Below are 22429 nucleotides of genomic sequence, written 5' to 3' on the forward strand. Positions count from 1 at the left end.
CCTCTTCCTCTTGCCCCTCTTCTGCTTTTACAATCGTCTTATTTTTGAGAGGGGGAGAGACAGAGACAGAGACAGAGGCAGAGTGTGATTGGGGGAGGGGCAGAGAGGGAGAGGGAGACACGCAATCTGAAGCAGGTTCCAGGCTCTGAGCTGTCAGCACAGAACCTGATGCAGGGCTTGAACTCACAGACCGTGAGATCATGACCTGAGCAAAGTCGGACGTTGAACCAACTGAGCCACCCAGGTGCCCCGTACAGTCCTCTTAAACGATAAAAAACACCTCTTAGCTTATAGACCATACGAAAACAGGCCACAGGCCAGATTGGTCCATGGACCATAGTTTTCTAATCCCTGGAATATAGAAATAGAATTTCTATGTTCTATATTTTAGGTAGAATATCTTCTGTATACATTTTTGTCTATTGATCATGTATCCTGAACTCTATCAGGTAATTCCCATTGGAACACAGAAAATGTTGTTGTTTCCTCAGTCTTAAAAAGTCCCTTCCCGGGGCGCCTGGGTGGCGCAGTCGGTTAAACGACCGACTTCAGCCAGGTCACGATCTCGCGGTCCGTGAGTTCGAGCCCCGCGTCGGGCTCTGGGCTCGATGGCTCAGAGCCTGGAGCCTGTTTCCAATTCTGTGTCTCCCTCTCTCTCTGCCCCTTCCCCGTTCATGCTCTGTCTCTCTCTGTCCCAAAAATAAATAAACGTTGAAAAAAAAATTAAAAAAAAAAAGTCCCTTCCCTTGACCCACTTTCCCACTAATGAACCATTTCTTCCCTCCACCATGCAGCTAACTTGTCCAAAGAGTGAGCTATACTTGTGTTCAATGTCTCCTCTTGCACTACAAACAGGCTTTGAGTTTCTGCTAAGACTGTGATGGTGAATTCATGAGAGAGGGAGGAGGAGAGGCATGAAGCCCATCGATCCCCAGGACTCTGCTGCACCTGCGTGTATTGATTCTAAAGGACACGAGCCTGCTGTCACTCACTGCTGTGGGTCTCTTTCCTTTCTTGGGTGTGTGGGCGGCGCCCTCTGCTGGAAATTTTGGGGACAACAGGCTCTGGCCTGGCCTCTGGTCTCCATTAATTCAACATGTGTGTGAGCGTGTGTGTGTCTAAGTGTATGTGTGACTGTGTGTGCGTTCGTGCTACTGTGTGTATGCATGTGTGAGGGTGTGTGTATGTGAGTGTATCCACGTAATTGGGTGCATGGATGGGAGCATGTGTGTAAATCTGTGTGCATGTGTGTTTGTGTGTGCACGGTGAGTGTGCGTGTGTAAGCGTGCAAGTGTGTGCACGCGTGGATGCATTGGTGTGTGTGTGTGTGTGTGTGTGTAAGGGTGTGACAGTGTGTATCTTGAAGTCACTAAACCCTGTAATGGGCAGGGACCTTAAGTGGTCAAATAAGGGTGACTGGAAGACGCAGCCCTTTACAAAGCTCTGGGCAGGGCCAAGGGAAACCGTGGAGGCTGGTGCAGCGTCCTGGGGCTAGCATCAGCTGAGAGCCGTCACCACTGCCAGGTTGATGGGGCCAAAGAGTAGCTATTTCTGGAATCCAGAGAGCTTAAATGTCACGGAGAGTGGAGGTAGCCTTCGGCAGAGAATGGACGCCATTTCTCTAATCTCCTCGGATTGCCTGCAGGTGCCCACCACTGACCCAACACCATATTCTCATTTGACCCCAAGAGGCTGTAGGGAGGTGGCCAGAGACTCCTGTGGTAGCCCAGTGTCTTGAGCTGGGTTGGTGTCCACTCCACATGTCTCCGCAGAGGGGGGTTCAACAGTTCCTCTGCACCAGGGTGGCTCCCTTGTCTGCTGGCTAAGGAGACATCAGAATGGGAGGGGGGCAAAATCCTGCCTGTTCCCTTGCACGCCCTTCTGGTTTTGTTTTTGCTTTTCTGTGACGTCCTTGGGGCCCCCCTCCTTGGCTTTTGCATGAGAAATAGCCTTTTACCCTCCAGGGATGATCTCTGTTGATGGCGACCCCCACTGCTGCAGTGGTGGGGGTGGTCTGACTACTTTCCAGAGCTGGCACCACCCCAAAAGTCCTGTGCAGGGGAAGGTGATGCAGCTATTTTGGGGCCCAGGACCTTCCTGAAGTTTCCCTTCAGCCTTCTTTTTCCAAAGCCAGCTTCTTTGCTCTCCTGGTCCTTATGCCAAGAAGCTGGAAACTCCAGCTTATGGGTCTGGCCCTTGACATGCTTTGGGGCCTGGTTGGGTTTCCTGATCTTTATTCCGGTGACTGAAATGGAACAACCGTTTCCAGCTTGAGTGTTGGGCCACATTTCACCACCGTGGATCTCCCTACAGGGCTGGTTCCTGCTTCCCTCACAGATGGATACTGAGGGGAATTGCCTCTATTGTCTTTGTTTATCTCAGCATGTGTGATGAAGGAAGGAGGAATGACAGAGTTTTCAAACCATTTGATTACCTCACTGTGTGCCGGGAGTTTACATTCCTGCTGTGGCTTTAGGGGCAAAGAGCGATCGTTATTCACTGTTCACTCTTCCATGTCACTCAGGTTTCTGCTCAGAGGTCAACTCCACAGGGCAGCCCTCCCCGATTGCCTCCTTGGTCACTTGCTGGTTCTCATTCTGTTAATTTCCTTCATTACCACCCCACCATCTCACTTGGTCTTGTTTCCCATCGGCTTCTCCCATCAGACATGAGCACCACCATCCAGAGACCTTATGTGTTTTGTTCATCCTGGGTCTCGGGTTGAAGCACCATGTTTTGCATAGAGTCTCTGGTACAGTTTTTGTTGTTGTTGCTGTTGTTGTTGAAGAACAAACTACCTGGGAGGTGTAAGTCCCCCTTTCCATCTTACTGAGGAGGGCATGAGGCTCAGAGAAGACAAGTGACTTGCTCCAGGTCACACAGCCAGTGAGAAGCAGGGCTGGGATCCGAACTCTGTTGGGCTGAATCCAGAGCCTGTTCCTTCCCAAAGGCCGAGAAAGGAAAAGAGAGACTCCAGCCACCAGGCAGCCTCCCTGTTTGGTGTAGAGGGACCCCAGGCTGACTCCTGGGAGAGGTGTCTTCATGGGGTCACAAAAGAAAACCTGCTCACCTGTTCTGTGCACCAACCATGGGCCCCTTCCCCCACTGGGACAATCCTTGTTTCCTCTGAAATTTGTGTTTTCGTGATAAAAATTATAGCAGCACAGTGTGGGAGAGAGAAAGCGTGAGACAAGTAGCACGTGAGAAGGACCCAGACTCCACTTGTACTTTGCCCACTTCCACTGTCATGTGTGGATTCTTCTGGAATTTTCTCAGGGCATACGCAAACATGCACACACACAGATCCACACACATATTCAGAAGCTTTAGCCGTAGACGAGCTCATTACTCATATGCCAATTTTTCATTGAGGTATGATCAGCATATAACATTATAGTAGTTTCAGGTGCACAGCATGACTCCACGTGTGCGTATATTGCAAAACGATCACCGCGAAAAGTCTAGTGAACACCCATCTCCACAGGTACCTATAGACTGTTCTTTGTCTCGTGATAAGAGCTTTTAAGATCTACTCTCTTTGCAACTTTCAAATATACAATACAGTGTTATTAACTCTGGTCACCAACTTTGCATTGCATCCCTAGGACTGATTTATTTTATAACTAGAAATTTGTACCTTTTGACCTCCTTCACCCATTGCACCCATTCCCTACGCCCTTCTGGCCACCAGCAGGGTGTTCTATGAGTTCATTTTTTAAAGAATATATATAAGTGAGATCATATGGTACTTGTTTTTCTCTGTTTGGTTTATTTCACTTAGCATAATGCCCTCAAGGTCCATCCGTCCTCCCATGTTGTCACAAAGGGAAACATTTCCGTCGCATGTCACTTTGAAAGGTCCTTTCCCCTACTCTCCCTGATGGGGTCTGATAGAATGCTTGCATTGCCCTGTGAGGTTTCACCAAGCCCACTTTACAGACATGAAGACTGAGGCTCAGAGGGGTGATAGGCTGTGCCCAAAGCTGGTGACTCACAGAGTGACTGCCACCTCTGGTCTGACACACACTTGTCCACTTCCCGGCTCTGGGTGTGGATGGGGGTTGACGTCTGGAGGGGAGGTCAACCTCTGCCTTTCTGTGTGTGGCTGGGGGCCATTGCATAAGCCAGGCTTGTGTCATTTGGCAGCTGAGACATTCCTTGTTGGATGAGAAACCACTGGGGACGCTCTGATCCTTCTCTGGCTCAGAGCAGAATGTCCACACCTGAGGCTTCCTGCCTCAAGAGTCAGGGGGAGCCCCGGGCCAGTAGACTCTGCCTTCTTGATCCCTGGGGGTTGTGGGTTGGGGGATGGGGGTTGACCTCTGTGGCAGTCAACCTCTGCCTTTCTGTGTCTGGCTGCGGGCCATTGCCCAGAGGCCCTGTGGGGTTTTAGTCCTTGGTATGGCTCATCAAAGTTCAACACCTAGTTATAGCTTCCGTATGGGGCCGGATTTTGCCAGCTGCCTTGGCCTTGGTCACTTGTGTGATCTTGCATGTGTGTGCTCTTAGCCCCCGGGTCAAAAGAACAACAAGCCACCTGCCTTCTGTGCAGCGTGGGTATCCCGCCCCAGGCTTGCCCCTGGTGACGCTCCCTTTCCTCCAGGTCTCTGCTCGCCCTGATGCCAGGCTGAATGTGGGAACCTCCCCTCGGCACGTCCCTTATCACGGTCTGTTATGTTCTTGATCATTTACTGGATCACCGCCCGTCTGCCCACCAGATGGGAGGCCCTTGACAGTGGAGTCTGTGTTCACTGCTGCATCCCCGGTGCCTAAAATTGTGTGCCCCCCACATAACATAACCATCTGTTCAGTAGACACGTGTTTGTGTGAACAACCCCTGGAGATTTAGATTTCTTTTCTCCTTACGTTATGACTGAAACAAAACAAGATAGAACTGGGAATCCGAGAAGTGAAGCCTTTCCCCTCCCCACTTTCTCTGCAGAACCTGGACTCAGAGGTCTTAAAGCAACATTTCTTAAAGCTTGAAGGCATGTACACTTTTCCTGAGGATCTACTTAGGCGCAGTTTGGAGTCAATATTTCTGGGCCGGGGTGTGAGATTCTGAATCTCCCGCAAGCTCTCATGTGATGCCTACGGTGGAGGTCTGAGGACCACACTGAGTCACCGATCCTTAGAACTCATGGCTGCAAACCTTTCTTTCATCCCCAGATATGTAATGAGCACGTACTATGTTCTAGGCTCTGCTGCCGTCTGTGCTGTCATATTCACTTCATTAGCTGTGGGGCTGTAGCAAGTTGCCTCACCTGTCTCAATCTCTGCTTCCTCCTCTGTCAAAACGGGCTCGTGAATTGTGGGGCTGTTGGAAAATTGCACCACAACAACAGCAGCGAGAACAGTGAGTGGCATTTATTAAGCCCGCCCTTCTTCTGTCCTATGTGTTTTATGTGCATCGGCTTTTATATCTTAGGAGGTGGCGCTAACAAAATGCCCATCTGCAGAGGGGAAGCAGCGTGGCTGAGTGGGTCAGGGCGCCTAGTGGGAAGGTGGGGTGCCCCGGTGCCCAGGCCGGCTCCACCGGCTATGTGACTTGGGACAGCTGTACAATAGGGAGAAAATGTAGATAATGAAAATGTAGAAAATGTAGAAAATGTGGATAATGTATCTACAGGGCTTAAAACGGGATCGTGGCTCATGTGGACAAATGCCATTCCTGCTGTAGCTGCCTGCCCATTCCTGGCACACAGTAGGTGCACAGTGAGCTGAGCCACTCTAGGCACTGGGTGCTCCCTCTCTTGTGTGTCCAGGATTCTGCCTGGATCATTGTACTCTGACCTTGCCTCCTGGCCCTGATATGGGTGGGCCTGCTAGCAGGGGAGCGCTGCCTCCACGGAGGGGGAGGAAATCTGGGGGTGGGGTGGTAAGATGGTGCTACCCATCCCACGGAGGCCTTCAGGACCAGCCACCTGGACCCCCTGGCCGGAGGGAGAGTGAGGTTTGGGGTCTTCCCAGCACTCTCCCCGTGTCAGGACGACTCTTTGCCTGTTCCCTGCTCAATAGCTTTGCCAAGTTTGGCCCGGGCTTGGGAGTGTGGCAGACCTGGGATCCTCCCAGCTCTGCAACTTGGGCCAGAGGCTTGCTTTCTCTGAGCCTCTTTTGTTTGCTCTTCTGTTAAATAGGCATCTTTGGGCCTGTGTCTCTTGGGCCAGACTTTGCTCTTCTGTTCAATAGGCATCTTCCCTCCTATGGATGTCATCGCCTGGATCTCTCTCTCTCTCTGATTCCAGGCCACTGGCCCAGAGAGTTGGCAGGGCTCAGGGGGAGAGGGGGCAGAGATGTTGCATTATCTCATTGGCAGAACACGTGGGGCACAACAGGTTTACTTCACACAGAGTACCTGGCACACAGAAGGAGCTTTTTATGCACAGTACCTGGCACTCAGTGGGCATGCTTAATGTCGAGCACCTGCCACACAGTAGTCAAGGGTTATGTAGAGTTCACAGCAAAGAGTACATGTCACACAGTAGGCATGTTTTATGTAAAGTACTTTGCACAGAGTATGCTTATTTTACGTAAAGCACCTGCCACACAGTAGGAGAGCTCTACGAGGGCACCGGGCACACAGTAGGTATACTTTTCATGGAACACCCAACACAGAGTAGGTGTGCTTTATGGAGAGCACCTAGCACTTAGTAGGCATGCCTTGTAGAGGGTCCCCAGCACATGTAGGCATGCTTTAGGTCAACACCTGGCATATAGGTGACAGGATTTGTGTCAAACAGAAGGGGCGCACAGTGGGTGTACTTTATACGACGAACCTGGCTCGTGGTAGGCACACTTCATGTAGCGTTCCCAACACACGGTAGGGACACTTTTTGCGGTGCCCAGCACATAGTAGGCGCACTTTACAGACAGTCTTCTGCAAACAGTAGGTTTACTTTACATGGAACGCTGGCACAGAGCAGCACACACACTAGTCACGAGCTCTTTCTTGGCAACTTATCTTTTTTGGGGGTCCCTGATCTTTCCTACCTTCCTGTGGAACCGTCTTCTGTCCCCCTCTCAGGCCCTCATCTGGCATCCCATTTCCCAGATGGCAAGACGGAGCCTAGAGAGGGCCGGCACAGCCCAAGGACACAGCCAGGAGGGGGCTGAACTGCGTGCAGGGTCTCCCAGCTCTGTCTGGGCGCCCCTCCCTCTCCTGGCGTCCTGCAGCCTTACCCCCTCATCTCCAGGTGCCTTCTTCCCACTGGGCCCTTTACCCCCTGAGTCTGATGCAAGTAACCCCCAGCCAGAAGGGTTTTTTGTTCCTGCCCCCTGTGGTCTTGTGTCAGCTCAGGCCCTAGGCTCTTTGGAGGCAGGGCTTGAACTCCTTCCAGGCTGTGCAGCCCGGAGGCCCAATGGGCCCCGATGCTTCCTGATTCTGCTCTGGGAAATGGTGCATGCCTCTGACCTGCCTCGTACGTGGAGAGGAGCCCCAGAGATGTTTTGGGACTAGGCTTGGCTGGACACTGCCCCCATGGCACCTGAAGTCTCACGTTCAAGCTTTTCCCTGCTGTGTCCTGTGGCCTTGAAAGGGCAGGGGTGGCTGTTAGCTTGGCGCCCAGGAGTCACTTTGCCCATCCCTCAACGGATCCCTCACCCCCACATGGGAGGTGCTGAGTTCTGAGGATCCAATCCCATACTCTCTTTATAACACGGAAGTCCCCTCCCCCACCTACTAATTGGGCCACGGCCAGGTGGGGAGGAGGTAAGCAGGCAGCAGGGATTGGCTGGTTTATCCTGGCCACTGCCAGTGTCCCCTAGGTCAGGCGCCAGGGACAAAGACTTTCCAAGAGGAGGGGAGAGGAGGCTGTGTGGATAAGCTGCCGTGGTCTGAAGGTACCTGGCTGGGGGTCTTGATCCTGGGTAGCAAAGGATGCTGCCCAAGGGTGGGGTGGCTCCAGAGAGCCGCTGGGAGCAGAGTGGCTACTGGTGGGTGGTTAGCTATCTCTCTGTGTCTCTGTCTTTCTTTTTCTCCCTCTCACTCACTCTGCCTCTCCCTCTGGAATTGTCTAAGTCCTCCTCCCCTCTCTGAATCACCATTTGCCCAGTGCTGAGCACTCACCATGCCTACCCCTCTCTGTCCCTGCCCCTCCCATCCCGGTGTGGGGGAGGGGCTCTCCCTCTGTTCCTGAAGAGTCCAGAGAGCTCACCCTTGGGCCCATTTCCTCGGCCTCAGGAAAATCTGTCCCCTCTGCTTCCAGGATGCTGAACCTGTCCTGGCTGGGACTCGGGCAGGTGGCAGCCTCCCCATGGCTGCTCCTGCTGCTGGTGGGGTCCTCCTGGCTCTTGGCCCGCGCCCTGGCCTGGAGCTACAGCTTCTATGACACCTGTTGCCGCCTCAGGTGTTTCCCGCAGCCTCCGAAGGAGCACTGGTTTTGGTGTCACATGGGACCAGTGAGTGTGGGTGGCAGCACGGGCCTGGGGCATCGGGGTGGATGCACTTTCCCAGGGGTGGGGAATGGGGACCAGGGGTGGGGCTGGGGTCTGGGACAGCAGAGAATGAGGAAGGCTAGGGAGCTGTTCTGTAATCACTCATTCATCCCAGGCCATTTCCACATCTTCATCTTCGCACCCCTCGCCTGTTTGGGATCCATTTCCTGCCTCCCTTCCCCACATTAATGTCCCTCTGAAGGGCTCCCAGTGCAGGCTGCACAGAGCAGGGTCCCCTGGCATTCCCAGTGTCCATGGCTACCCCAGAGATCTTCTCAGGGGCGCTGTCCAGGGTCTGCTCCCTACCTGGCCCATTCCCTTGTGTCTGCTCAACTACCTATGGGAATTACCTATGACCTCCCCACCTCGACTCACAGGGGTCCAGCTCTCCACCCACACCCCTCCCCAGGAAAGCTTCCTCTCAGTCCACACTTCCCTGCTGAGATGTCCCAATGGGCCCATTACCCAACCTGAATAACGTTTAACCACTCACTTTCCCTTACAGAAGCTTTCTTTGACTCCCCACCTGCAGGGACCTTTGACTTGGGTCTACTCATATGTAAAGAATTAATTGTCCAGTTACTTATTTTCCACCTCTTTATCTGGATAGTTGCTCTGGGGATCAGATACTACATTGTCCAGCCCAGGAGCTGGCATACAGTAGGCACTCAGGTAAGTGTTTGATGACATAGGTGGTGAGCTTACCATTACCTGCCATGTTCAAGGTCAAAGGGATGAGCGGCTAGCCCTTCCCATCCCCAGACAGGCTGAGGGAGGAGCACAGCTCTCCTTAACTGCCCAGCATGAGGACCACAGCTGGGGGAGGGACTTCCTGCTATTTTACTGCTCATTATGGCCAAATTTGGAATGAGGGCATTCCAAGCTCATTGTGAACTTTGCCTGAGATGCTGGGTCTGGGAATGGTCTTGACAAACCCTGGGGGCAGCAGGAATGTTATAAAGTTACTGTTTCCACTCTCTGTTCCAGGGCTTGGCCATGGAGGCTGGTCTTGGTCACTCTTCTCTCCTCCAGTCCGTCTTGCTGTGTGACCTCAGCTGAGTCACTCTCCCTCTCTGGGCCAATCTCCTCAAATGCCTCAGGGTTCTAGGGAGCAGGGAACAGTCCCAAAAGTGAAAATGACTCGTATTCACCTGTCTGGAGCACCTGGAAGTATTTGTCAGGCTGGGATGGGGCTTCCCGTGGGACTGGAGAGGATGCCTCACTGGGAGGCAAGGCCCCCTCCTTCTCCTTTTGGGGGACGCGGCCTGGGTTTCTTCCTTTGTAAAAGGCACGGCTGATGGGGGAGTCCATAGGTTCAGGGGATAGGTTCATACATAGTCCATAGGTTCATAGGTAGAGGTAGATAGATAGACAGACAGGCAGACAGACAGATGGGATGAACCATGCAAGCTGGCGGACAGAAGAGGTTGTAGGTGGGAGCTACCCTCCTGACTGATGGGCAGAGCTCACACCTGTGTCCTGGGGTCTGTCTCAGAGCTGGAAGGTCTGCATACCTTCACCATTGGGGAGCGGGGGGGGGTCGTGTGGACTGGCCAGGACATGACAGGACATGGGAAGGAGCCCCAGTACAAAACGTGAGGCCACCCTGCTGTTCCCGTGGGCACCTCCCTGAGATTGGAACGACTCCCAGGAGAAGAAAGATCTGACTTCTCAAGCCAAGGTCGGCCTCTCTGGGGGCAGGGAGCGTGTCTTCTCCCTGTGTCCTGGGAGGGACCCTTGGGACATGGAGAGTCTTCCGGGATCCCTCTGCCCCCAAGGGAAGGAGCAGGAAGAAACAGAGATCCCCTCCATCTATGCAGAGTCTGGACACACTGACCACTGCAGAGGTTTCAGGGGAACTTGCCGTGGCTCCTTGTGCGGAGGTGATGGCCCCTGTCTTGCTTGTAGGTCCACCCCACAGAGCAGGGCTTGAGGGTCTTAATTCATCTGGTGGCTGCCTACTCGCAGGGTTTATGATCTGCTCGGGCTCCCATCATTTCTTGTCACCATGGCAATGCCTGCTCTGTCATCATGCCACAGGTACCCATCTGGAATATGTGGCCATGGGCACTGTGGCAGCATCTGAGGGCCACTTACCCCTCCCTGCCAGGCTTCTGTGAGGTCCCTGTGGATTCCAAGGTCCTTTCTGCTCTTGGGCGACCTTGGTCATTGCTTTCTTCTGGACACTGCTTCAGGAGTGTCCTTGGGGAGGCTAAGTCCCAGGTATTGTCTTGGGGGAACCCCAATCTTGGGCATGTAGAACTAGAGACACCCTGAATCCTGTGTGGTCAGAGTGGGTCTGACGGAGAGACAGGGGTAAGGGGAACTCAGAGGGGAAGCAAGGCATCTGCTGTTTGGGTAGGCTGGGAGCCTTCTTAGAGAAGGAGTTGTTGGAAGGGGGTGTGGACTGATGGGTAGGAATTTTTTAAGAAAAGAAGAGAAAGTATACACTGTGGAGAGGAATAGCCCACTCAAAGGCCTGGAGGGTACAGAGCAAACACCTGTTTTTTTTTAAAGTTTATTTATTTATTTTGAGAGAGAGAGAGAGAGAACACGCATGAGTGGGGGAGGGGCAGTGGGAGAGAGAATCCCAAGCAGGCTCCACACTGTTGGTGCAGCTCTTGAACTCACGAAACATGAGATCATGACCTGTGCCAAGATGAAGAGTCAGATGCTTAACCACCTGAGCCACCCCACTGCCCTTTGAGCACCGTGGTTTTGAGCAACCATGAGTTGAGTGCATAAAGAGCAATGCTGGTGGGAGGCAGGGAGAAGGTGGAGGGGACAGCAGAGCCAGTGGGGCTGCAAGACTGGGTGGGGGGTAGGGGGTTTATTCTGAGGGTTCTGGGGAGCCATGGAGGGTGTGCAGGTTAGGAGACACAGACAAGGTTAGTGGGAGAAATGGAGAGGGAAATAGAGGTGGAGAAAGAGAGAGATACAGAGAAAAAGTGAGGGAGTCAGAGAGGACATACAGAGAATGTAAAAGAAACATACACAAACATATCATCTATCATCTACCCATCCATCTCTCATCTCTTTCCTTTCTCTCTTCATCCATCCACCCAAGCATGCATGCATGCATGCATCCATACGTCTGTCCATCCATCCATCCATCCATCCATCCATCCATCTGTCCATGAATCCATCCATCCAACCATCTTCCCATTTATCTGTCATCTATCTTCTATCTCTCTCTCCCTCACTCTCTCTCTCTCTCTCCATGTATCTATCTCTCTATCATTTATCTATCTCTATCTACCTCTCTATCTCTATCTATCTATCTATCTATCTATCTATCATCTCTCTATCTATCTATCATCATCTTGCAGCTCTCCATCATCTAGCTATTATCATCTGGCTGTCTATCACTTACCTAAAGAAACAGATGAAGATTGTGAGAGTGAAGGGAGAGGGAGAGGCACATAGATAGACACACAAAAAGAGACAAACAGACCAAGAAAGGGAAGCTGACTTGGTGAGATGTAGAGGTGTAGACTAATAATGCAGGCAGAAGGGGGGATGCAGTGGGCAGTTGGAAGCTTCTGGGGCTGCTGCCTGACCTGGCCTCACCCTCTCCACCCTGCTGTCCCCAGGTAAAGAGCAATGAAGAAGGCTTCAGGTTCATGGAGAGTCTGAGTCACAGCTTCCGTGATGTTCACCTGTGGTGGATGGGGCCCTTCTACCCACTTCTGCGGTTCGTCCACCCCAAGTTCGTTGCCCCCCTGCTCCAGGCCCCAGGTATCTCTCCCAGGAGCACCCGGCCCAGCCACTCCTTTGTCCCTGTTCCCAGTTCTTCAGAGCTCTGGACAGACCAGGTTGAGCAGGGAAGTGGGTAATATTGATGGAGACCTGCCATTAACCTGCTGGGTGACTGGCAGGTCCCTGGCTCTCTCTGGTTCCCAGTTGTTTACAGTTGTGAGTGGTGGAAATTCAGCAACGTTGGTCTAAGAGAAGAAAGGGAATCTATTGACTGAAAAGCTGAAGGAATGTTTTCTTCAGGCGTGGTTGGATCCAGTCTTCAAACAGTGCCCTTGGGAATCTGTCTTTCTCTTGTAGTTCTGTGTTCCTTGGTGACAGCTTCACTCTCATGCTGACAAAGATGTGTCTAAGAAGCTGAACCCCCATGGGAATGTGAGCTCATTCTCTGCAGACCCAGAAATAGTTGCAGGATTCTCTTAAATTGGCCTGGCTTGGGTCACAGGGACCAATTGTTCGTCTAGCCAACGCAACTTGATTGTTAAGGGTTAGGGTCATATGTTCAGCTCTGGAACGGAGGATGGAGTGGCATGGCCACCCTCCCTAGCTACTTGGACTGAAGGAGGAAGAGGAGCGAGGTGTTAGTTCCAGAAGGGGATGGATAGGCAGATACCATAGATGTCCATTCACTGGCATCTCTGCTAGGGGGGCATTTCCTGGGTGAGGAAACGGAGGCTCCAGGAGGCTTAAAAACTTCTCAAGGTCACATAGCATGCCGAAGGCTTTCTCTTACTTCTTCTGTGTGTTCTTGGCTGCCCTAAGTGCCTCTGGTAAGAAGGACCTTTAGTTGGAAGGGGATTTGGGGTAGGGAGATGGCCAGAGTGTTGTGGGGGAAGATCCACAGAGTGTTGTGGGGAGCTGGTCTAGAGGCACGAGGGAGCAGTGGCAGCTCTTTGTGGTGGGGGGAGCTCAGCATCTGAGGTGGCAACATTGTTTGGTCTCTTAAGGACAGAGGAGCCCCTGAGCCTAAGCACTTAATGATAACTATGGGATGGAAGAGAATCCTGAGAAAGGCTAGGTCACACCTGGGCCATGTCTGGGACATTAGTGGGACCATATTTAAGTCCTGCCAGGGACCATCTATGAGACACACTGAGGTCATGTCAGATTATCTTTGGGTCCATTCAGAGGATGCTGCATGAGGCCAGTGTGTGTTATTCATGTGTGAAATATGCGTTGTCTTATTTAATTTCCAGAACCATATAAGGTAGAGATGATGATTATTGTCTCGTTGTCTCGTGTCAGGGCACGTTATCATGTGGTGGGGCCATGTCAGAAGTCCCAGGAGATGTCAGAGGGTTGTGGGACAGGTGCGATGTCCTAGGTCCCTGTAAAGGCATTTCCTGGAGTGCTGATTGGTGCTTGGGTGTTTCGAACATGTCGGACCGGCAAGGAGTCATGTCAAGGCATGTTGGGTGTGTTGTGCCCTATTTTCGGGAGCATCTAAGTACCTAGGCGTAGGTCCATGGGCTCTGCCTTTGCTCTGCTCTGTGCTGCAGCCTGGTCTTGTCCCCCCTCACCTCCCCACTCTGCACTATACAATTCCCACTATGCAGGTTGGAGGGGGTATGCATTCCCCTGGCTTGGATCCTCCACCCCCCAACCCAAAGCCCATCCCTGCCTCTTCTCTATGGCCCCTGATGATCTGTCTCTCCTGCCAGCCACCATCGTGCCCAGGGACAAGTTTTTCTACAGCTTTCTGAGGCCCTGGCTGGGTGAGTAACTGTTAAGTGAAGGAGGTTGGGGACATCCTTGGGGTCTCAGGGGAAAGCACTGCCCTTGCCTACGCCTCGTGGCTGCCTCTACTAGGGGATGGGCTCCTGCTGACTGCTGGTGACAAGTGGAGCCACCACCGTCGTTTGCTGACACCTGCCTTCCACTTTGAAATCTTGAAATCCTATGTGAAGATTTTCAACAAAAGTGCAGACATCATGCATGTGAGTTGAACCCCACTGGAGCCTTGGGAAAGGCTTCCCAAGGCCTTGGGAAAGGTTTTCCCAGCTGGAGCCTTGGGAAAAGGGGAGTGGCCTGGAGTCCTGGCTTTGCTAGATGACTTCCGGGCCATTCTATTTCTTCTCCAAGCATCAGTTTCCCCATCTGTCAAATGAGGATTATAAGCCCTTCTTAAAGGGTGGTCAAGATGATGTAATGGAATCATGGTCCTGGCACATTGTAGGTGCTCGGAAGGTGTTAGCTTCTAATCTGCCTCACTGAAACTCTGTGAAACTTGAGACACTAATGATGAAGACTCTATGGTAGCTCTTTGTTCAGTGAACTGCACCTTAAAACTCATGAGGTTAAAAGAATTTGTGTTTTCTTGCTCGCAAGATGATGAGTCCGGAGAATAGTTCTTATTTTGGCTGGAATCACTCACGTGTCTGTGGCCGTGGCTGGGTTTGGGAGACAGCTCTGCTGTTCCAGGCTCAGCTCTGCCACACATTTGGGGCTTGGCTAATGGTTGGCTAGTCTAGGATGACCTTGGTGGGACAACCAGACTCCTGCATTTGTCCCTCATCTTCTAGTAGGCTAGCCTAGGCTTGATCGCATGGTAGACCCTGGGCTCCAAGAGAACAAGCAGAAACATGCAGTACCTCTTGAAGCCTACTTTCAGAACAGGCAACCAGGACCTCCACCTTCTGCTGTTGGCGGAAGCAAGTCCCACATCCAGCTCCAATTCAAGAGCTGGAGAAAGAGGTTTTACCTCCTAATGGAAGATCTGCCAAACCTCATTGCAAAGGGTGAAGGTAGAGGGAGGGATGAAGAAATGGAGACACTTTTGCAGCAGTCGCCTACCTCTATGATAATGACGAAGATGAGGGTGATAGCTAATGGTTACTTAGCTCTTGGTGTATATCAGGAACCATGAGATCATGACCTGAGCCCAAGTTGGACACGTAACCGACTGAGCCTCCCCACTGCCCCTCATGCACCAGTTCTATTGCACACGTTGTCTTATTTCATTTCCACAACCATATAAGGCAGAAATGATGATTATTGTCTCATTACAGGTGATGAAACTGAGGCTCAGAGAGGTTAGGGAGCCTGCTCCCGTTCACACAGCTAGCAAGTGAGCTAATAAATGGAGTTGGGATTCCAACCTGGTTTGTCTGACAACAGAGCAAGTCATCTTAACTGTTACTGAAGCTTTGACAGGTGGAGTCCAGAGGGCAGCAGTGAGTTGACCAAGGGCACACAGGGGTGTAGGAAGCAGAGCCAGGATTTGACCTCAGGTCTCCTGACCCCCAGCCATTGGGTCTTAATAGTAAGAGTTTCTATTCCCACCCAAGCCTTGTCCTCCCTGGAGATGGGTGCCTGGGGTGGAGGACCAGGAGCCTGGGTTTTGGGGAGTCCATCCTGGTGATTGGGAGTGAGGGGGAGCTCAGGGGAGGTAGGTCCCTGCCTCAGATTTGCCCCTTTCTCTGTCCAGGCCAAGTGGAAGCGCTTAGTCTCAGAGGGCAGCACCCGATTGGACATGTTTGAGCACATCAGCCTCATGACCCTGGACAGTCTGCAGAAATGTGTCTTCAGTTTTGACAGCAATTGCCAGGAGTGAGTGCTTGCTCAGGATCTGGGAACATGAACCGTAGACCCAAGGGAGTAGATGGAGAAGGGAGGGCTGGCCAGGGCGATCAGATGGGACTTCCTGGAGGAGATGGATCAGAGTGAGACAAAGAAGGACAAGGAAGGGAAAGAGAAAGGTAAGGTTTCAGGTAAGCAAAAATGTTTGGTAAAGGCCAACAGGACTAGGATGAATAAAGCATGTGCCACCTTGGGAATGTGATTGGAGGGTTGGCATGCGGCGCTAACCTTAAGGATATTCAAAAGTGAAGCAACAGGCTCTGAGCTTTATCCTGAGGTTTCCAGGGATGGAATGTGGGAGGAGTTTGATCAGAAGGCCATGGTCAAAGCTGTTCTTGGACATCGGACTCTAGAGAGGACCACCTGTCACATAGACACAGAATCTGAGGAGGAGGCAGCTTGAATGTGGTGGCAAAAATGGGGCAGATTTGGGGGAAATTAAGTAGAATGGGCAGGGGCAGATACTGTGTAGGGCAGAAGAGAGATGAGTGTGATACCCAAGGTCTTCCCAGGGTCTGGGCCATGATTCCATTGACAGAGATCCAGGTGGAGAGAGAAGCATGCCTGGAGGATACTCTGTTTTGCAGGGACATGCTTCTGTGGTTCTGGTTGGAAGGCACTCTTAGGGCCTCATGTGGGTTAAGGAGCTGTTCTCTATGGCCTGACCCTTCAGGAGCCCCAGTGAATATATTGCTGCCATCTTGGAGCTCAGTGCCCTTGTGGTGAAACGGCAAAGGCAGATCTTCCTGTACCCGGACGTGCTGTACTACCTCACCCCTGATGGGCGGCGCTTCCGCAGGGCTTGTGACCTGGTGCACAACTTCACAGATGCCATCATCCAGGAGCGGCGCTGCTCCCTCCTTACTAAGGGCTCCCATGACTTCCTCAAGGCCAAGGCTAAGGCCAAGACTTTGGACTTCATTGATGTGCTCCTGCTGGCCGAGGTGGGCTTCCTTGGGATCAGAATTCAAGAGTTAGAATGCACCTTGACTCCAAATGTCAGATGGGAGAACTTGGACGTGACCCAGCGGGTACTGAGGAGCCACGGAAGGTGCTTGAGGAAGGGAGAGACAGGTCAGGGATCTGTTTTAGACATGACTTTGTAGAAGGCTGCTTGGGAGAAGAAAGCTGCAGACAGGGAGACCTGTGGGATAGGGCTCTAGAGATGATGAGGGACCAATCCTGCTTTGGTGATGGAGCCTGAGGGACTGTTTCAGGCGAGACTCAGGTGCCCTCCGAGCCGGTGTGATTCAGGAGGTCGTGCCCTTTCTGCAGGATGAAGATGGGAAGGAACTGTCCCATGAGGATATCCGAGCTGAAGCTGACACCTTCATGTTTGGGGGTAAGCATCCCAGTGTGGGAGTGCAGGGGGTAGGAGTCTGTCCAATCCCAGGGACTTGGCAGGTGGGCCCTGGACCACCCCATCCCACCCCATCTTCCCCATCCTCCCTGAGGGCCCTAACGAAGGGCGCTGTCCGCCCTCTGGTGCTGAACAAGCCCAGAGACCCAAGCCTGTCTGGCTGCCTCTCAGGCCATGACACCACGGCCAGTGGTCTCTCCTGGGTCCTGTACAACCTCGCGAAGCACCCAGAGTATCAGGAGCGCTGTCGGCAGGAGGTGCAAGAGCTCCTGAGGGACCGTGAGCCTAAAGACATTGAATGGTGAGTGCAGGTCCTCATGTCCTGTTCTGGAACCCTTCTCATTGGCTCTGCTCCCCTGCTGGGGAAGGGGAAAGAACTTTTTGTTGATTGTGTCATTGTTGCTTAGAGAGACTAGGAGCAGAACCCAGAGGCAAGGGTATGGTACCCAGCTTGGAGAGCAGGGGAAAGCAGGCTTATGCAACAGAAAGATTGGAGTGTCCACATTTATTGCCGTGTTTGCTTGCTATGTGACTTGAATAAAACCAATTCCCTTTTCTGAGTACCACTTTTCTCCTCTGGAAATGGGAGCGGGACAGGTCAGGGAATGTCTCCTCCAAGGGCTGCTTGGAGAACCGTGACAATGTGTGTAGAACTGATGCCATCCAGCGTGTGTTGAGTAAGTGAACTTCTCTCCCTTGCTTTTCCGCCTGAATTTGCACATTTCCCCCAAAGACCCTTACTCTTAATTTTTGCTCTTATATCTAATTCCCACCTACTATCTATTCCAGGGATTCACAAGTGGTCCTTGAGGGTAAAACAGTTACCCATTGCTTGGTTCAGTAAACTTGTCTACCCTCCCGGCCCTTCTCAACTCCATGTCCATTGCCATTTAAGTCCTACTTGGTCAAGGCTGGATCATGGAGGAAAGAAGAGGGTGAGGCTGGGTAGCAAAGAAGCAAATATGAATTCAGCCCTCTGGGAATGGGTAGTGGACAGTGCTCCAAGCCTTACGGACAGCTTGTGCAAAGGCCCTGATGGAGACATGCAGCGTGGACCTGGCGTGTTTGGGAGGAAGTAAACGTGGCTGGATCCTTGTGAAATTTACAGTGTGAAGCATCTGAGAGGCTCCCAGTGAGGCTGGAGCTGGTAGTTGGTAATGGAAGCCCTTCTTGGTCTGCTTTGGAAACCACGTGAACATTTTCCAAAGGTGTCGGTTCAAGTCCTCTGGGAAGCCGGTATTGGATAAAAGATAAAAGTGCGCAGGGATACTGCTCTTAGGGAGGGAGTCTCACATTGGGCAGAAGTGATCAGAAAGTAGGGGCCCACCATGCTCTGTCAGTGGCTGGGACCTACCCAAGAGAGTGTGGCCTTGGCTTGAATGCTGCTGCAGAGCCCAGAGACCCTCTAACTGGAGGCTGTCAGCCGACTGCACTCCTTGGAGCTGGACATCACGTTCTTTCTTGAAGGGAGATTCGTGACTAATATAGGAAGGCAGTGGGGAGCCATGGGAGATGTTTGAGCAGGGGAGAGACAAGTCAGATATTCAAATTAAACATATCTGCAAACTGGAGGAGATGAAGTGGAGCCTGGGGGTTCCAGGGAAGTTGGGGGCCAAGGGCTGAAGGATGGGGAGGAGATGGTGGACTGAACAGTTTGGAGGTAGTGCCTTCAACTTCAAGGCTGGGCTCAGTACAACAGTTGTGTGAAGTGGAGAAGTGTTTTTGTGTGTCTCTCAACTTCAAACACTTAGTGCACTTGGTACCAATTCAAACGGTGTCATATGGAAAGTTCCTCTCTAGTGCCTTGGACCTAAATATCCAGGAGGTTTCCATCTCATGACCGCAATGAACCTCTTGGTGTTCATGTCTTTATCTACCTGTCTGAGAATGTCTCCAGGTCCTAGGCTGAGAGCCAACTTGCTGGGTCATGAAACACACATCACCTTTCCTTGACCATGCCAATGCCTTGCAGAGTGGTGGCTCCTGTCCATACCTTTACTGTCAGTGCGTGGGGTACCCCCACCCCGGTGCCTCAGCCGGGCTTTACCATCACCCACCTTGTTAATTCTCACTTCGAATACATATGAGGTAACATCCCATTGCTATATAATTTCCATTTCTTTGGTAATCGGCGACTTGGAGCATCTCTTCATATTTAATTAGGTATTTCTTTTCAATGGTTATTTATTTAGTTTTGAGAGAGAGCACAAGCGGGGGAGGGGCAGAGAGAGAGGGAGACACAGAATCCAAAGCAGGCTCCAGGCTCCGAGCTCTCAGCACAGAGCCCGACGCGGGGCTCGAACTCATGGACCTCGAGATCACGATGTAAACCGAAGTCATATGCTCAACGGACTGAACCACCCAGGCACCCCATCTCTTCATGTTTTAAATCTCTGAGTTTGAGCTCCCATGAATTTCTAGACCATGTCCTTTGTCTACTCTTTTGAGTCGCCTGCCATCTCTCTTGTTGATTGGTAGGAATTCCTTGTCTATTCCAGATATTCTTCTAGATCTATATATTTATTGGAACTATCTTCTGTGAATCTCTCATCTGAATGTTAATTGTTCCATAAAATGGAGTGTTTTGTTAAACAGAAATCCTTAATTCTGTGCATGTTTTTTCTTTTCTTTTTTTTCTTTTTTCTTTTCTCTTTCATTCTTTCCTTTTCTTCCTTCCTTCCTTCCTTTCTTTCTTTCTTTCTTTCTTTCCTTCCTTCCTTTCTTTTCCTTTTCTTTTTTTGTCTTCTGGTTGATTTTTTGGGGTTTTAAGAATTCTTTCGTACCCATCGGTCAGAAAGTTGTCTTCTGTATTATACCTTCTTTTACCCTTATTTCTTTACCTTTCACGTGTAAGAGAAGACCCCATCTTATATGTGGAGTGCATGATGATTCAGTCTTTTTGTGTGTGTAGTGGTGAGACTGTGGGGGTGTCTGTGTCTGTGTCTGAACCATCCCTTGTCTGGGGGTTGCCGGGCCTCCTTTACTGGATGGTTCGTTTTTACTTATTAACATACTTGTCTCTGAGCTCTCTATCTTGTTCTGTGGGTCCGTTTTCCTGTTCTTGCAACAGTGCCTTGCTGCCTTTTAATGGAATTGATTTTAATTTAATTAATTATCACCATATTTTTGTAATGGGTCTTAATATCAGGTGGATGACTTCTCTTTCTTTGGTTTTTTAAATCGACCACAACTCTTGAACTTTAAGTTTTTCAAATTGAATAAGATCGCTAAGTTCCAAAAACAACAACTAGATTTTAATTGGGTGTACTGGATACATTAATTAACTTACAAAGAACCCACACCGTTATATTAGGTATCCCACCTAGGAGGGTGCCTTTTATTTGTTCAAATAACCTGGGAAGTCCAGCAAAGAGATTTTTTTTCCTTTTTAAATAAATTGTATAACTTAAAGCTTTCTGACTTTCAAAGGTACTGTATGAATGTTGGGCTTTGCTCAGAAATACTTAAAAAAATTTGTTTTAATATTTATTTTTGAGAGAGAGAGAGAGAACAGGGAAGGGCTGAGAGAGAGAGAGAGAGCGAGGGAGGCACAGAATCCGGGGAGCAGCTTGAGGTCTGCGGGAGACTGATTGGATCCCTGGCTAATCGTTGGGGGGCTTCCTTAGGGACGACCTGGCCCAGTTGCCTTTCCTGACCATGTGCATCAAGGAGAGTCTGCGGTTGCACCCCCCCCCCCCCCGGTCGCAGTCGTCTCCCGCTGCTGTACCCAGGACGTCGTGCTCCCAGATGGCCGGGTCATCCCCAAAGGTGCCCACAACACCAGGGGGAGGAGCCTCGTGGGCAGGAAGAGGGGCCCATCAGGCAGGGTGAAACCCTTCCTGACGGGCCCCTCCCCTCCCACAGGTGTTGTCTGCCTCGTTAGCATTTTCGGGATCCACCACAATCCATCCGTGTGGCCAGACCCTGAGGTGCTGCCTCCCCCTCCCTCCCCTCCACCCACCCTCATGCTTGGCCACTTCCCTAGCGGGGCCTAAGGGAGGGTTCAGGGTTCTGACCTGGCAAATCGCTCCCTCCATGAAAGGCACACCTGTGTCTCCAAAGCCGGCTGTCCTGGGAAACCCCATCCAACAGTCCCGCCTCTCTCCGCCCCCAGGTTTACAATCCTTTCCGCTTTGACCCAGAAAACATCAAGGAAAGGTCTTCCCTGGCTTTTATTCCCTTCTCCGCGGGACCCAGGTGAGCGCAGCGGGCATCTGAGGTGGGGATGAGGTGGTGAGGGCAGGGGCCTGGGTCTGAGATCCCAGACGTGGCTGTGGGGGCGGGAAAGGGCGTGTTGAGGATGGTTCTCCTTCTCTCCCCTCCTCCAGAGGTTGGGGGTAAAGTCCTGGGCAGTGGGGGTTTACTGGGTCCAAAGAGGGCTCCGCGGTGTGCTCAGAGCCCCTTCCCTCTGTCTGGGAGTTCAGGGCTGGGATCTGAGCCAAGCTCAGGGACCCCCGTATGGGGGTCCCGGGCACGGTTAGTCCCCTCCGGTATCCCTGCGGGCGGGGCTGGCGGTCCCGGGCCAGGTTGGGGGCGCGACGGGACCTGCTGGGGTCCCTGGCGAGTGAGTGCCCACTGCCGCCCGCAGGAACTGCTTGGGGCAGACGTTCGCCCTGACTGAGATGAAGGTGGTCCTGGCGCTCACGCTGCTGCGCTTTCGGGTCCTGCCCGACAAGGAGGAGCCGCGCAGGAAGTGGGAGCTCATCCTGCGCGCCGAGGGCGGGCTTTGGCTGCGGGTGGAGCCGCTGAGCGCGGGCCCCCAGTGACCCGCCAGCTCCCCCTGGCTTGGGATCCACCCCGACCCTACACACGCCCCCTGCCGGATTCCCAGGACTAGACCTGTGTGGTCTCTTCTGCCTGGACGCCACTGACAGCCAGCAGGGGGCGCTGGGGACCTGCGGGAACGCAGTGGGAGGGCGAAGGCAAGGGGTTGGGTGGACGGGAGGCTGGTGTGTGAGCGCAAGACCCTGGCAGCCATTTCAGCTGACCATGGTCCCCCCCTCCCCCCGCCATGCTGATTGCGGGTTCTCCCACAGCCCAATAAGGGCTTTTATCCTGTAGGCAATAGGGTACCAAGGGAGGGGTTTGAATAGGAGAGGGACCACCGTTAGAGACTGACTGAGGGGCATGTTTGAAGCTCAGGGTCACAGTGGAGAACCCATAGTGCCACTACTCTCTGGCCACTCTGACCTCTGTTCCTATCTAATATACCCAAACTTTTCTTACCAGAATCCGTCACCATGTTTCCATGGCCACTATGTTCACTGAAACAAACATAGATGCTTTCTCCTGTGTGTCTGA

General features: G+C 52.0%; 1 protein-coding gene across 1 annotated transcript; it reads left to right on the forward strand.

Annotated features, from left to right (window-relative positions):
• Positions 1-7876: 7876 nt before the first annotated feature.
• LOC124523657 (cytochrome P450 4F3-like) lies at positions 7877-21910 on the forward strand. The gene is given in 14 exon segments (XM_047095474.1): positions 7877-7932; positions 8205-8397; positions 12027-12171; positions 13851-13904; positions 13999-14126; positions 15617-15738; positions 16442-16712; positions 17044-17110; positions 17300-17429; positions 20755-20815; positions 20818-20896; positions 20993-21057; positions 21243-21325; positions 21717-21910. Coding segments are annotated over 14 exon segments (1632 nt in total). The 3' UTR covers positions 21895-21910.
• The last annotated feature ends 519 nt before the right edge of the window (positions 21911-22429 follow it).

Source organism: Lynx rufus, unplaced genomic scaffold (genome assembly GCF_022079265.1).
Source record: "Lynx rufus isolate CCGP_SWC_20201006 ecotype Redwood Valley unplaced genomic scaffold, mLynRuf1.p SCAF_4, whole genome shotgun sequence".
Taxonomy (NCBI): domain Eukaryota; kingdom Metazoa; phylum Chordata; class Mammalia; order Carnivora; family Felidae; genus Lynx; species Lynx rufus.